The sequence below is a fragment of the Peromyscus californicus genome, unplaced genomic scaffold, assembly GCF_007827085.1.
Source record: "Peromyscus californicus insignis strain IS unplaced genomic scaffold, ASM782708v3 Scaffold_10__1_contigs__length_136768540, whole genome shotgun sequence".
Lineage (NCBI taxonomy): Eukaryota > Metazoa > Chordata > Mammalia > Rodentia > Cricetidae > Peromyscus > Peromyscus californicus.
The window spans coordinates 10,964,952-10,981,603 of NW_026294391.1; the positions used below are offsets into that span (position 1 = coordinate 10,964,952).

The window sequence follows — 16,652 nt, forward strand, 5'->3', positions numbered from 1 at the left end:
CTGCTTTCCAGAGGTCCTGGTTTTTCTACTAGCACCTCCTGGGAAGGCTTGGATGGCAATTCATACTGACACACACTTCTTGTCTAACTACCTAACATGGCTTTCAAAAGGATAATGAGTTATAGGTAATGAAGAGTCCCATGTCACACAATGAAATGGAAGTTAGGCTGTGAAACTACTTTACACTACTCAAGTTTGACATCTCGAATCCATTTTCTGTCAGTACCAGCCTCCTCACTGGTGTCTTTTGTAGTATCTAACCAAAACAAAGCTCTCGGTACTAAGGGACTTTCAGTAGCATAGTCAATGTGCAGTACAACAGTATATTGCTCCACCATTTTCACTGCAAAAGGAAGTCAGTATTTCTAAAATATTTAGGACTATTAATTTTGATCTTTTATTAGGAGAGAAATCAGTCCCTACAGTTCACACTCCACCTCAGCTGGTTAATAGATTAAAAACATCAAGTCTCTAGGGCAGTTCACAATAAATTATAAGCAGCTGAAATGACTGACACAGGAAGGAGACTGTTTCAAATAATTTGTACTGGAATTTTTTTTCACAGTTTTTTGTTTTGTTTTGTTTTGTTTTGTTTTGTTTTTCGAGGACAGGGTTTCTCTGTGTAGCTTTGCGCCTTTTCCTGGAACTCACTCTGTAGCCCAGGCTGGCCTCGAGCTCACAGAGATCCGCCTGCCTCTGCCTCCCAAGTGCTGGGATTAAAGGTGTGCGCCACTCACAGTTAGTTATTGCCTTTATTTTATTCACAAGAAAATCAAGAAATTTTGTGGAAATCAGCTGTACAACACACCCTTCATTTGCATCCGAGGCCTTTTGTGAGTGGTTGGTGTAAATGTGAGTGCTGTGAATGGTTCAAACACAACTTTCATTTGCATATGCTCTATGGTATGTGTGTGTGTGTGTGTGTGTGTGTGTGTGTGTGTGTGTGTGTGTGTGTGTGAGGGCACACATGCCATGGCATATGTGTGGAGGTAGGGGACAACTTTGTAGAGTAGTATGGTGGTTTGACTGTAATTGACTCCCATAAGCTCATAGAGAGTGGCATTATTAGGAGGTGAAGCTTTGTTGGAGTAGGTATGGCTTGTTGGACGAAGTGTGTCACTGTGGAGGGAGACTTTGAGGTCTCAAATGTGCTCAAACCATGCCCAGTGTCTCAATTCACTTCCTGTTGCCTGTGGATCAAAGATGTAGGACTCTTAGCTTCTTCTCCAGCACCATGTCTGCCTACATGCCACCATGTTTCCTGCCATTATGATAATGGACTAAATCTATGAAACTATAAGCCACCCAATTAAATGTTTTTACTTTATGAGTTGCTGTAGTCATGGTGTCTCTTCACAGAAATAGAAACCCTAACTAAGACAAATAGTTTCTCTTTTTCCAACTTTTCATGGACTCTGGGGATCAAACTCAGGTCGCCAGGCACACAGGGCAATTGCTTTTACCTGCTGAGATATCTCACCAGCCTGTGTTTTGTAAGGCTTCCTATGTCTTTAAAATTTGGGAAACATAGGACCAGCAAGATGACTCCACAATGCATGTGACACAGCAAATACCTCATTATATTTTTTGTAGGCACAAAGTTCTTAGGTTTTAGACAAGTTTAGTAGAACCTCATTATTTGTTAGCACTATATAATCAGACCAACTTACAAGTAGACAGCATGGCTCTTCTTTATTACCTTATTTTTAAGGTGGATGTGCTTATTCTTTGATGGAAGAACCATATGGATATTGTAAAGGTGGAGGTAGTGGATCACCATTTGGTGAAGTACCTTGCCTTATTTCATGATTTCTTCAGTCTTTTTGTCAGTAGACATATGCTTATCAAAGATGTATGAATCTTTCACATACAAATTATCTCCTGGTAGAAGATGGACTGAACCATCAACAGTTACAATATTATTGGCAGCCATTTATCAGCTCCTTTTTATGTGCAATCTGAACAAAATCTGTGCAGAGCAGAGAGAGAGGAAGTTTTCACGTCTTTTAACTTTGTAGAAATGTGGTGGTACCAGCCATACTACTTTTGATAGGACATTTTCAGTTGCCTCTGATGGAGATGAGCACTTGTTGTGGCTTACCATCTCTGCCAGGTCAGGATGCATGCACCAGGTCTTGTGAAGGCAGCACAGAAGAAAGTTGGTGACAAGGCAGCTGCTATGTCCATACAACATGAGCCAGGTACTTTAGTCTTGCAGTGCTCAGATGTTGGGCTGTACATCCAGTCTGTATTAAAATCTTTAATATTACAAGCCTTGGTAAACTCTAGGTGAGCTTAGAGTAAGTCTACATAGGTGTCTTAGAGGGAGAGTATATTTCTTGTGTGCTTAGAACAGGAACTGGTGTGACTGATAATAAAAAGAAAATGTCATGGTTTGTAAAAACACAAACCTTCATTTGGATAAAATAATTGCTATGATTAGCTCAAAAAGGACAGTGCACTGATTGGTGCAAAAAAATTACAAGAGGTGCAAATGCAGTCCTATATATGCATAGGAGGGCTGTTATAATTGGTGGAATAGTCATTGATATGATTGATTCAAATACAACCTTTCATTTATATAAGTTGTTTGCAATGATTAGTGCAAAACAGACTAATAAAAAAGTGACAGTGCTGTAATTAGTTTCAAGAGACTGCTATAAAAGAAAGTGCAATGATTGGTGAAAACACAAACCTTCATTTGCATAAGAGGATTTTAAGTGGTTAAAAAGAACTTACAGTGCTGTGATTGGTATAAACACAATGCTCATTTGCATATGAGGCCTTTTGTGATTGGTGTAAATGTGAGTGCAGTGATTGGTCCAAATATAAACCTTCATTTGCATACGAGGCCTTTTATGATTGGTGTAGATGTGAGTGCTGTGATTGGTCCAAACACAGCCCTTCAATTGCATATGAGACATTTGTAATTGGTTGGTGTAAATGTGAGTACTGTGATTGGTCCAAACACAACTTCCTTTGCATATGACACCTCTTGTGATTGGTTGGTATAAATGTAAGTGCTGTGATTGGTCCAAACACAAATCCTCCATTATATAATAATGTTATTTATGTCCATGATAAACTGGAAAAGGCTGTGAGTGGTCAAAACACACCCTTCATTTGTATATGAGGCCTTTGGAATTGGTTGGTATAAACAAAAGCATTAATTTGCATGAGAGGCCCACTGTGATTGGATGGCGCAAATGTGAGTGCTGTGATTGGTCGAAACAAAGACTTAATTTGCATACAAGGCCTTGTGTGATTGGTTGGTGTAAATGTGAGTGCTGTGATTGGTCCAAAGAGACACTTCATTTGCATAAGAGGCCTATTGTGATTGGTTGGCATAAATGTGCATGCTGTGATAGGTCCAAACACAGCCTTAATTTGCATACAAGGCCCTTGTGATTGGTTGGAGCAAATGTGAGTACTGTGATTGGTCCAAACACAGTCTTAATTTGCATGAGAGGCCCAGTGTGATTGGATGGTACAAATGTGAGTGTTGTGATTGGTCCAAACACAGCCTTCATTTGCATATGAGGCATTTTGTGATTGGTTGGTGTAAATGTGAATGCTGTGATTAGTCAAAAAACAAGCCTACATTTGCATAAAAAGCCTCCTGTGATTGGTTGGTGTTAATGTGAGTGCTGTAATTGGTCCAAACACAATTTCATTAGCATATGAGGCCTCTTGTGATTGGTTGGTATAAATGTAAGTGCTGTGATTGGTCCATACAAAAGCCTTAATATGCATTAGAAGCCTTTTGTGATTGGTTGGTGCAAATATGAGTGCTGTGATTGGTCCAAATACAGTCTTAATTTGCATATGAGGCCTTTTGTGATTGGTTGGTGTAAACGTGAGTGCTGTGATTGGTCCAAACAGACACTTCATTTGCATAAGAGGCCTATTGTGATTGGTTGGCATAAATGTGCATGCTGTGATAGGTCCAAACACAGCCTTAATTTGCATACAAGTCCCTTGTGATTGGTTGGAGCAAATGTGAGTACTGTGATTGGTCCAAACACAGTCTTAATTTGCATGAGAGGCCCAGTGTGATTGGATGGTACAAATGTGAGTGCTGTGATTGGTCCAAACAAAGCCTTCATTTGCATATGAGGCATTTTGTGATTGGTTGGTGTAAATGTGAATGTTGTGATTAGTCCAAAAACAAGCCTACATTTGCATAAAAAGCCTCCTGTGATTGGTTGGTGTTAATGTGAGTGCTGTAATTGGTCCAAACACACTTTCATTAGCATATGAGGCCTCTTGTGATTGGTTGGTATAAATGTCAGTGCTGTGATTGGTCCATACAAAAGCCTTAATATGCATTAGAAGCCTTTTGTGATTGGTTGGTGCAAATATGAGTGCTGTGATTGGTCCAAACACAGAATTAATTTGCACATGAGGCCTTTTGTGATTGGTTAGTGCAAATATGAGTGCTGTGATTGGTCCATACACAAGCCTTAATTTGCATTAGAAGCCTTTTGTGATTGGTTGGTGCAAATGTGAGTGTTGTGATTGGTCCAAACACAGCATTCATTTCCATATGAGGCCTCTTGAGATTCTTTGGCATAAATGTGAGTGCTGTGATTAGTCCGAATACACCCTGCATTTGCATATGAGGCCTTTTCTGCTTGATTGCTGTAAATGTGAGTGCTGTGATTGGTCCAAACACACCTTCATTAGCATATGACACCTCTTGAGATTGTTTGGTATGAATGTAACTGTTGTGATTGGTCCAAACACACGCCTTCATTTGCATATGAGTCCACTTGTGATTGGTTGGTGTAAATGTGAGTGCTGTGATTGGTCTAAATATACCCTGTATTTGCATATGAGGCCTTTTCTGATTGGTTGGTGCAAATATGAGTGCTGTGATTGGTAAAACATAGCCTTCATTTGCATATGAGGCCTCTTGTGATTGGTTAGCATAAACATGAGTGTTGTGATAGGTCCATACACAAGCCTGCATTTGCATAAGAAGCCTTTTCTGATTGGTTGGCATAAATATGACTGATGTGATTGGTCTATACACAAGCCTGCATTTGCATAAGCCTTTTGTGAATGGTTGGTGGAAATATGAGTGCTGTGCTTGGTCCAAACACATCCTTCCTTTGCATATGAGGCCTTTTGTGGTTGGTGGGGGGAAATGTCAGTGCTGTAATTGGTCCAAATACAACCTTCAATTGCAATGAGGATTCATGTGATTGGTTGGCATAAATATGAGTGCTGTGATTTGTCCATACACAAGCCTGCATTTGCATAAGATTTTGTGATGGGTTGGCATAAATGTGAGTGATGTAATTGGTCCAAACACACTTTCATTAGCAAATGAGGCCTCTTGTGATTGGGTGGTATAAATGTAAGTGCTGCGATTGGTCCAAACACATGCCTTAATTTGCATAAGAGGCCTTTTGTGATTGGTTGTTTCAAATATGAGTGCTGTGATTGGTCAAAATACAGTCTTAATTTGCATATGAGGCCTTTTGTGATTGGTTGGTACAAATGTGAGTGCTGTTATTGGTCCAAACATAGCCTTCATTTGCATATGGTAGTTCTTATGATAGGTTGGTGTAAATGTGAGTGTTGTGATTGGACCAAACACACCTTCATTAGCATATGAAGCCTCTTTTGATAGATTGGTATATATGTCAATGCTGAGATTGGTCCAAACATAGCCTGAATTTGCATAAAAAACCTTTTGTGTGTGGTTGGTGCAAGTATGAGTACTGTGATTGATCCAAATAAGCCTTAACGTATATATGAGGCCTTTTGTGATTGGTTGGTGCAAATGTGAGTGCTGTGATTGTCCAAACAGACACTTCATTTGCATAAGACGCCTTTTGTGATTGGTTGGTGTAAATATGAAGGCTGTGATTGGTCGATACATGAGCCTAATTTGCATAAGAAGTCTTTTGTGATTGGTTGGTGCAAATGTGAATGCTGTTATTGGTCCAAACACAGCATTCATTTCCATATGAGGCCTCTTGAGATTCTTTGGCATAAATGTGAGTGTTGTGATTGATCCAAACACACCTTCATTAGCATATGATGCCTCTTGTGATTGTTTGGTATAAATGTAACTGTTTTGATTGGTCCAAACACAAGCCTTCATTTGCATATGAGGCCCCTTTTGATTGGTTGTAAATGTGAGTGCCGTGATTGGTATAAATATACCCGGCTTTTGCATATGAGGCCTTTTCTGATTGGATGATGCAAATATGAGTGCTGTGATTGGTAAACATAGCCTTCATTTGCATATGAGGCCTCTTGTGATTGGTTAGCATAAACATGGGTGCTGTGATTGGTCCACACAGACCCTTCATTTGCATAAGAACCCTTTTGTGATTGGTTAATACAAATATGAGTGCTGGGATTGGTCCAAACACAGCCTTAATTTGCATGAGAGGCCCAGTGTGATTGGGTAGTGCAAACATGAGTGTTGTGATTGGTCCAATCACAAGCCTACATTTGCATTAGAAGCCTTTTGTGATGGGTGGCATAAATATGAGTGCTGTAATTGGTCTAAACACACTTTTATTAGCATATGAGGCCTCTTGTGATTGGGGAGTATAAATGTAAGTGCTGTGATTTGTCCATACACAAGCCTGCATTTGCATAAGAAGCCTTTTGTGATTGTTGGCATAAATATGAGTTCTATGATTGGTTCAAATACAGTCTTAATTTGCATATGAGGCCTTTTGTGATTGGTTGGTACAAATGTCAGTGCTGTTATTGGTCCAAACACAGCCTTCATTTGCATATGAGGCTACTTGTGATAGGTTGGTATAAATGTGAGTGCTGTGATTGGTCCAAACACAACTTTAATTTGCATATGAGGCCTTTTGTGGCTGGTTGCTACAAATGTGAGTGCTGTTGTTGGTCCAAACACAGCCTTCATTTGCATATGAGGCTTCCTGTGATTGGTTGGCATAAGTATGAGTGCTGTGATTGGTTCATACACAAGACTTAATTTACATTAGTAGCCTTTCGTGATTGGTTGGTGCAAATATGTGTGCTGTGATTGGTCTAAACATGAGCCTAAATTTGCATAAGAAGCCATTTGTGATTGGTTGGTGCAAATATGAGTGCTCTGATTGGTCCAAACACAGCCTTCATTTGCATATGAGGCTTCTTGTGATAGGTTGGTGTAAATGTGAGTGCTGTCATTTGTCCAAACACAAGCCTAAATTTTTATAAGAGCCTTCTTTGATTGGTTGGTGCAAATGTGAGTGCTGTGATTAGTCCAAACATAACCCTTCATTTGCATATGATGCCTTTTCTGATTGGTTGGTACAAATATGAATGTTGTGATTGGTCCAAACACACAGTTCATTTGCATATAATGTCCTTTGTAATTGGTGGGTGTGAATATGAGTGCTGTGATTGGTCCAAACACAGTCTTAATTTGCATATGAGTTCTTTTGTGATTGGTTGGCATAAATGTTAGTTTTGTGATTTCTTCGAAACCCATCCTTCATTTACATAGGATGTGTCTTGTGATTGGTTGGTATAAATATAAGTGCTGTGATTGGTCCAAACACACCTTCATTTGCATGTGACACCTCGTGATGGATTGGTATAAATGTCAGTGCTGTGATTGGTCCAAACACAAGCATGAATTTGCATAAGAAACTTTTTGTGATTGGTTGGTATAAATGTGAGTGCTGTGATTGGTTAAATCACAACCCTTCATTTGCATATGAGGCCTTTTTTATGATTGGTTGTTATAAATGTAAGTGCTGTGATTGGTCCAAACACAAGTCCTCATTTACATAATTTTATTTCTGTCCATGATAAAATGGAAAAAATCTGTGTTTGTACAAACACACCCTTCATTTGTATATGAAGCCTTTTGATTTGGTTGGTGTAAATGTGAGTGCTGTCATTTATCCAAACACAAGAATAAATTTTCAAAAGGGCCTTCTTTGATTGGTTGGTGCAAATGTGAGTGCTGTGATTGGTCCAAACATAACCCTTCATTTGCATATGATGCCTTTTCTGATTGGTTGGTACAAATATGAATGTTGTGATTGGTCCAAACACAGATTTTATTTGCATATAATGTCCTTTGTAATTGGTTGGTGTGAATATGAGTGCTGTGATTGGTCCAAACATAGCCTTAATTTGCATATGAGTTCTTTTGTGATTGGTTGGCATAAATGTTAGTTTTGTGATTGGTTGAAACCCATCCTTCCTTTACATAGGATGCATCTTGTGATTGGTTGGTGTAAATATAAGTGCTGTGATTGGTCCAAATACAATTCCTCATTTACATAATAATGTTACTTCTGTCCATGGCAAAATGGAAAGTGCTGTGGTTGGTCCAAACACAACTTTCATTTCCATATGAAGCCTTTTGTGGTTTGTTGGTGTAATGTGAGTGTTGTGATTGGTCCAAACACAATTTTTAATTTGCATAAGATGCCTTTTTGATTTGTTGTTATAAATGTGAGTGCTGTGGTTGGTGCAAACATACCTTTCATTTGCATATGAGGCCTTTGTAATTGGTTGGTATAAATGAGAGTGCTGCGATTTGTCCAAACACAGCCTTCATTTGCATATGAAGCCTTTTGTGATTGGTTGGTGCAAATGTGAATACTGTGATTGGTTCAAACACAGACTTCATTTCCATATGAGGCCTTTTTTATGATTGGTTGGTGCAAATGTGAGTGCTGTGATTGGTCGAAACACATCCTTCCTTTGCATATGACACCTCTTGTGATTGGTTGGTTTAAATGTAAGTGCTGTGATTGGTCCAAAAAGAAGTCCTCATTTACATAATAATGTTATTTCTGTCCATGATAAAATGGAAAATGCTGTGATTGGTCCAAACACATCCTACATTTGCATATGAGGCCTTTTGTGATTGGTTGGTGTAAATGTGAGTGCTGTGATTTGCCAAACACATCATTCATTTGCATATGACGCTTGTGATTGGTTGGTATAAATATAAGTGCTGTGATTGGTTCAAATGTCATCCCTCATTTACATAAGAATGTTATTTCTGTCCATGGTAAAATGTTAAATGCTTTGATTGATCCAAACACATACTTCATTTGCATATGAGGCATTTTGTAACTGGTTGGTATAAATGTTAGTGCTGTGATTGGTCCAAACACACCCTTCATTTGCATATGAGGCCTTTTGTGATTGTTTGGATTAATTTTGAGTGCTGTGTTTGGTCCAAACAGCAGCCTTAATTTGCATATGGGCCTTCTGTAATAGGTGTGAATATGAGTGCTGTGATTGATCCAAAACAACCCTTATTTGCATATGAGGACTTTTTTGATTGGTGTTAATGTGAGTGCTGTGATTGATCCAAACATAGCCCTTTTTTGTGTATGAGCCCTTTTGTGATTGGTATAAATATAAGTGCTGTGATTGATCCAGACATACCCCTCATTTACATAATATGGTAATTTCTGTCCATGATATTATGGAAAATGCTGTGATTGGTCCAATATAACTCTTCATTTGCATAATATGATCATTTCTGTCAGTGATAAAAATGGAAAATGTTGTGATTGGCCCAAACACAACCCTGATTTTGCATAGTAGTTTCTTTTTGTGACATGTATAAAATTGATGGCTGTAATTGGTTCAAAAATAAGCCTTTATTTGCATGAGAGGCTTTTAACTGGTAAAAAAATCTTGCCACTTCATGATTGGTCCAAACACAATGCTTCATTTGCATAGAAGGTTATTGTGACATGTATAAAAGTTCATGCTGTGATTGATCCAAATACAAACCTTAATTTACATAAAATCTTACTTCTGTTGGTGATAAAATCGAAAATGTTGTGATTGGTCCAAACACAGTCCCACATTTGGAAAGAAGGGCTTATGTGACTTGTTTAAAAGTGATGACAGTAGCAACAACAATGAAAGTGTGTTAATAGATGCATCCTGAGCAGTGAAAACAACAATAAAAGTAGTTGAACAGTTTGAAAGTACAAATGCAAGACCATGAGGAATGAAAGAAGCAAAAATGTGGAGAGCTGAAGTTTAAAAAGGATAGGAGAAAGGAAACTGCTGATACTATTCACTAGAAGTGTTCCATAGAATTGTCTTTAGGACGTAAGCTTCTCAGATATCAATTAGTATACAACACAATTGTGAACAGTAAGAAATTGGTCGGTTTTTTTGTTTTGTTTTGTTTTGCTTTGTTTCGAGACAGGGTTTCTCTGTGTTGTTTTGGTGCCTGTTCTGGATCTCACTCTGTAGCCCAGGCTGGCCTTGAACTCACAGAGCTCCGCCTGCCTCTGCCTCCCGAGTGCTGGGATTAAAGGTGTGTGTTACTGCCACATCCTGTTGCTGTTTGCTTCTATTAAACACCAGGTGACAAAACAGCTATGCAAAACAGTGCTTTAATATCTTTAATATCAGTGCTTTAATATCTTTAATACCTTAGCCAGACAACTGATAACAATACTACACAAAAACAATGCAAGATACAGAAAACTGCTAAGTCTGCTAAACACTTTTATGGTAAGGCTTTTCATTCAGTTACAAATGTCTAATCCTGAATGACCAAATATTTTTTATATATGATATCAGGAAAAGTTAATGATATCATGAATTTTCTTGCTGGTAAAACTGTAATTCCTTCTCTCAAACATTCATGTCAGCCATATGCTTACTATTATGCTTAAGAATTTGAAAACTTTGTTTCATACAGGCCAAATATATCCCCTAAAATTTTTATGAATTATTTACACTAACATTAAGGCCAGTAGTTTGAAAACTCCACCAGAAAGTTGAATTTAACTTCTTTTTTTTTTTTTTTTTTTGGTTTTTCGAGACAGGGTTTCTCTGTGTAGCTTTGCGCCTTTCCTGGAACTTACTTGGTAGCCTAGGCTGGCCTTGAACTCACAGAGATTCGCCTGCCTCTGCCTCCCGAGTGCTGGGATCAAAGGCGTGCACCACCACCGCCCAGCTGTGAATATAATTTCTAAGTCTCAGCTTCTTCATCTATAATATGGGGAGAATATTACTTACCTCATGGGGTTATGACTATTAAGTACCAGCACTGCTGCCACTAATAGGGCTATGGCAATCATCACTTGGTTTTTCTCTCTAGGATTGTTTACTTTCCCATTAGTTCTATCTATTGGGTCTGATTTCTTTTGTGGAAATCCTATTATTATGACCAGACTATGTTTTAAATGTTTTTATTCCAACCAATGCATCTTACCCCATTGGTGAGTTATTAGCTCATGATGGGAAGGATAGTATAATTAGAGTTAAAAGAGAACCAGGCAGGCCAAAGGCATTGCTTTGACTATTGGAAAACCATTCTCCTTTTCTGAATAGTATAGTGCAGAGTATGGAATAATCATGCACTTAGAGATAATAATGTACAGGTTTAGGATGCGTGGAGCTAGGAAGGGAGGTCAACAACATGTGAACCCTGAAATTGAAGCCAAAGAAGAGTAGAAAGCCGAGACTCTAAGGTCTAGGTAAGAAGCTTTTATAGACAGCTTACAATGTGCTTAACACAGTGCTGACAGTCTTACAGAAAATGCTTATTCAAACATAATACCAGTCCTCTAAGAGGGACAAGCACTTCAGATCCCCCAGGTCTTGGAGTTGCAACAACAGCTACTATGGTGATGGTTATGTTACAAATTAGAATACCAAAGGTTAGAAAGGAACTTGGCCAAGGTCACATAGACATTTTGAGGCCATGAGGGAACCAATGATAGTCCAGTTCACTATCTTTGCCAAATGGTCTTTTGCACTACATATAAAGAATAATCTCTGACAGCATAAATGTAACCTTTTCATTCTCCTTCTTACTTAAAAACTGATGGTAAATGTCAAGAAAATTTAGTTGACTATAATGAATCCAAGGCATTGCTGTTCTAGGGTTGAACATACTAGAACCTCTAAAGTAAAAATATTTTGGCTCGTGGTCACTTTCTTGTGTGAGCCAAAGAGACCATTCCTGCTTATGCTGTGAATTGTAGAGAATGGGAAAGAGAAATAATGTTTTGAGATTGGTCATGCTCTATGGATTTGTTTTTGATGGCATAAAAACAAAGACTTTCTTATTATAATAGGATCATATAGTGTGGGTTTTTTTAGTAATCCATGGAGATCTTCAAATGATAAATGAGTTTCAGTAATAAAAGTTACTCATGTATGATTGCATGGTTTCTTATATTATACATGTATCTATGAAGAGCTTTTAAAATAATGGATTTATAATATCTTTTAAAGATTATAATAATCTTTGCAGATTATTACTTGAAATTTAGAAGCCTTCAGCATCTTCAGGCCTGAAACATCAGTTTTGCTCAGGTTTGTCTAATTGTGTAGCTGGTAGACTAATCTCGAAGTATTTCCTACCTTGGGCTGAAGCACAAACCACTCATCACATGGATTTTCAAAGTTCCATGAGTCGAAAGCAATCTCCACCTCTCCAAGGAAACTGTTGCGTCCAAAGCGATCATAGTGCCAGACTGAGACCTGCAGAGTCCTTGTTTCCAGCTGGGTGTGGCTGATGGTATACTACAAATGAGATGTAAAGAATCATACTTCTCAGGGAGGGTTCTATCTAAATGTAGAGCAGGATGAATTTACTTCACCAATTTTCAGATCATAGGCATCAGCAATATGAAAAAAAACCACTTTTATTTCTGCTACAATTGAAGATATGCATTAAAACACATTTTAGGTTATAGCTAGTTAAGAAATACATATATAAACAAATTATTATAGGGGTCAATAAAATTCAGGGACAATATTGAAAGTATTACGTGATGAAGAAGCCTCTTTCCAATTTTAACTAGTTTTCTTTTTTCTTTTTTTTTTTTTTACCTGTTTGTTTTTAGTTTGTAGCTCTAGGTTTAATATAACAATACTCCAACTTATTTATTCATAATAAAAATCCTCAAATCCAGAAAAGTATTGACTTGAGAAATTTGTAGCCTAAACTTCATAAAGCCCAGTAGAAGTTAAAAGCTATACATAAATTGAGCAGAAAATAAATATTGTGGGGCTTGCCTTTTCTTTTCCAGCAGAATGTTAACCACGGCCACCTGACCACAGCTCCTCTAATCTTCCATTGTTCTGTATATCCATCTGGGTCACACTTCAGACTGACTGATTTCCAAGCTTGGCTTTGTATGTATCCCTGTCCCAGCTGTTACCATCACGGTTAACTTTGGCTCTCTACTCCCTTAAGTTATCTGTCACTGTGTTTATCTGTTCTGCTTGGGCTCATCTTTGCTGTCCTGTTATGACCACTGGATTCACACTCAGCCTGTATTTGTTCATTTTCCATTTGGCCTGCCTTAATATTGGCCCCTGCTTCCACACATGCCTCTAATAATGCATGTAGACTCATGGCTTTCTTCTATTACTACCACCCAATGTGATAGACTCTGAATCCATTACTCTGGGTACAAGTCCAAGCATTTTCCTATGATTATTAATATATTTTATCCTTCCTTTGTATTTCTTACCAGGCCACATGGATCCAGAGTGAGAGAAGGGATTGTTTATGGCTACCCATTAGAAAATAGAAATTTCTTTAGACTTTAGAACCTAAGGTCTGGTTCATGTTTTATCTAGGCATTTTCTGAGACTTCTTAAACCTGACCTTGCATTGCTAGTGTTCATTAACAACATACCTATACTTAGCCAAACTCAGAGATCCTAATAAGAAACAGCACATAGCCCTTGTTAGCAAAGCAATAAATGTGTACAAAATGATTTACTGAGTTAATGACAAACTCCACTTAAGACAATGTCCAAGAAAGCAGATTTCTCAAAGGTGCAACTTATTTTTTGTGACAAGATATACCAGCCTAGATGTAATTTGTAATTTCCCTGGCTCATGTTGACTTAAGGTACTATCCCAGCAACAGTGGAGAGTGACCAGAGCAAGGATAGTTTGCTTTTTTTTCTTTTCCAGAAATTTCCAGGAAAGCTAATAGCATTCACATTCCAGCTTTCCAAAACACACAAAAACTTTGAAATGAAAAAATGTTCCATTTAGTTATTTCTTCCTTTCTGTTTAGTATTTTTGTATTTTTGATACAGGGGCTAGTCTTATTCTGTAGGCCAGACTTGCTTGAATGTCATTATGCTATCTCAGGCTAGCCTTGAACTCTTAACAATATCCCTGATACAACCTTCTGGCTTGTTGTTAATTCTAAATCAAAGAGGTTCTAGTTAGTATGATGCGAGTCCCTGTGATAGTATTTATTTACCTTTAGTGTTTCGTTGAATTCTGGATTGGTACCTGTCCTGATTTTGGTCTTGCGCTTATTGTTTCGGGACTTGTCTGGAAGAAGGTATGACTTGACATAACTGTGAATAACAAGGGATAAAAATCATTATTTGCAAACATATACTTTGCTAGAAATATTCTAGGACTTCAGTGAGTAAAGGGAATGGAGTAAGTGGATAAGAGATGGGAATGGAGAGACTTCAGTCTGTGTAATAGGGTATCATAAATATAATGATGGGCTTTCTATAAGAAAGAAGCAGTGCTGTATATTGGTAGAGAACAGGCTCTGGCATCAAGAAAAGTTGTTTGGGACCACCCGTGTATCACTGTTTTGATAGCCTTGGGCTTTGACCTTTCCTATGTCTGTTTCCTCAAGTGTAGAAAGTGGGATAGCAACAATATCTAACTCATGAAACATACATGAGGAACTGCCATTTTGTACTACTACACAAATGGAATCTGCTAACTCAATGATCTCATAACTCATTCTGGGATATGTGTCTCTCCATTACTTGTCCTATCTTCTGATGTCAGGGCATGGGACCAACTGCAATGAGTGAATGAAAGAAAACAGTGAAAAGGAAGAAATGGAAAATGACAATCTGACAGAAATTCAACCCAATCCCTTGACTGTCTTAGAAGACTCTTGGGACAGGGACATCAGAGAAGACAGGGGTGTGCACAAAATTGAAACATATTATACCAGAGTTCTGAAGCACATCTATTGGGGTTTTAGATGGTTCCTTTCCATGCTGGCCAAAATAATTGTATTTGTCATTTACCCATTTGAAATCAAGAGACTATGAAATGAATAAAAAGTCACACCTCTCCCTGAGAAACTATTTATGATTGATAGTTGCTGGGAGAAAGTGGCTTTCTTCAATGGAGTGACACTGGGTATAGTTAAATATACTTCAAGGCAGGCTTCATGCTCAGGAGTAGTTGACTAACACAAATTGAACTTCATGCTTTGGTTTTGTTTTGATGTGTGTGTGAGTGTGTGCACACACATACTTTTGTTTTGTTCTAAGAGAGAGAAAGAACATAAAGTCGGTAGGGGGAATCTGGGAGGGTTAGGAGAGGAAAGAATATAATCACAATATAATGTATGAAATATATTTTAAACAATTAGCACAATACACTTAGAAATGGTGGTGTATGCCAATATGTCAGTTTTTCTTCCTCCACAAGTGGCCTCTGTGCAAGCTAAAAGTCAGTCCTGAATCATATAATGGCTTCTTTCAAATCAGGAAAACAAGGAAACAATATTTATACTCAAACTCCAGAGAATATTTACTAGTATAGGAAGGAAGTTACATGTAGCTTTCTTTTTTCTTTTCTTTTCTTTCTTTTTTTCTGTTTTGTTTTTTTGAGACAGGGTTTCTCTGTGTATCCCTGGCTGCCCTGAAACTCTCTTTGTAGACCAGGCTGGCCTCAAACTCACAGAGATCCACCTGTTTCTGCCTCCCGAGTGTGAGTGCTGGGATTAAAGGCGTGCACCACCACCATGCCAGGCCGCAAGGAGCTTTCTAAGAAGGTTTTTGTTTGTTTGTTTGTTTGGGGGGGTTTCAAGACAGGGTTTGCTATATAACAGCCCTGGCTGTCCTGGAACTCGCTCTGTAGACCAGGCTGGCCTTGAACTCACAGAGATCTGCCTGTAGAACTCTGCCTTCAGAGTGCTGGGATTAAGGGTGTGCGCCACCACCTCCAGGCTCTGAGAAGGTTCCTAACTGAAGGAAATTCTTAATCTCTTCTGAAGAGGAAATGTGCATGCCATGGAAAAAGGAAGACAGAGAAGGCAGTGCTGGAGACAGCTGTGGAACATCCTATGTCCTTACGCATCTGTCCTCTGTTTCTTTTCATCTCCTATGGCCAGGTTTCTGCAGTTCTTGACAACAATGTAGAGGCTACCAGTTTTGTAGCAGTAGCTGATGTGGAGAAGAATTTCACCAGTGACCTTCACATTGCCATAGTCTCCTGTCTCACTGTAAACACTCATCATGCTGTTAAGGCTGGTCTGGAATAAACGAGATGGAAGAAGTCACCCAGAGCTCTTCTGTGGCTCTATTCACAAAACCCACCCTCTTTAGTCAATTTCAATTGATGCTCTATGTCACTAGCAGGGGAGTCAAAGGGGTGGGGGAAAGGCAGCAAGTCACTAGCTTTGTTTTGTTTTGCTGGTGGTGCATAAAATTCTAACCTCAGAAGAACCCCCTGCTTAGCTCCATTGGTAAGGGAGGCAGGAAGCTTGCTGAGAGAGGAACCATCTCCTCTGGCTTAGCTGAAATCCTTCACTCATGCCTTCTAATGAATACAGAGTTATGCGGGGATTTCTAGTGCAATCTTGCTTTTCCATCCCTGTCACTGTCTGCTATTTGCTGCTAGACTCAAATGCAATCTATTCAAATAT

At 38.6% G+C, this 16,652-nt stretch overlaps 1 protein-coding gene across 10 annotated transcripts in view; it reads right to left on the reverse strand.

Moving 5' to 3' along the window:
- The window catches only part of Sytl5 (synaptotagmin like 5), a 271,854-nt gene that overhangs the window by 32,691 nt on the left and 222,511 nt on the right, over positions 1–16,652 (reverse strand). For all 10 annotated transcript variants that reach the window (XM_052742124.1, XM_052742197.1, XM_052741874.1 and 7 more), the window contains 3 exons: positions 16,081–16,259; positions 14,223–14,322; positions 12,355–12,516 (listed from right to left, as the gene is read on the reverse strand). In XM_052742124.1, the coding sequence (XP_052598084.1) occupies positions 12,355–12,516; positions 14,223–14,322; positions 16,081–16,259 (441 nt within the window). The remainder of the gene's footprint in view (positions 1–12,354; positions 12,517–14,222; positions 14,323–16,080; positions 16,260–16,652) is intronic.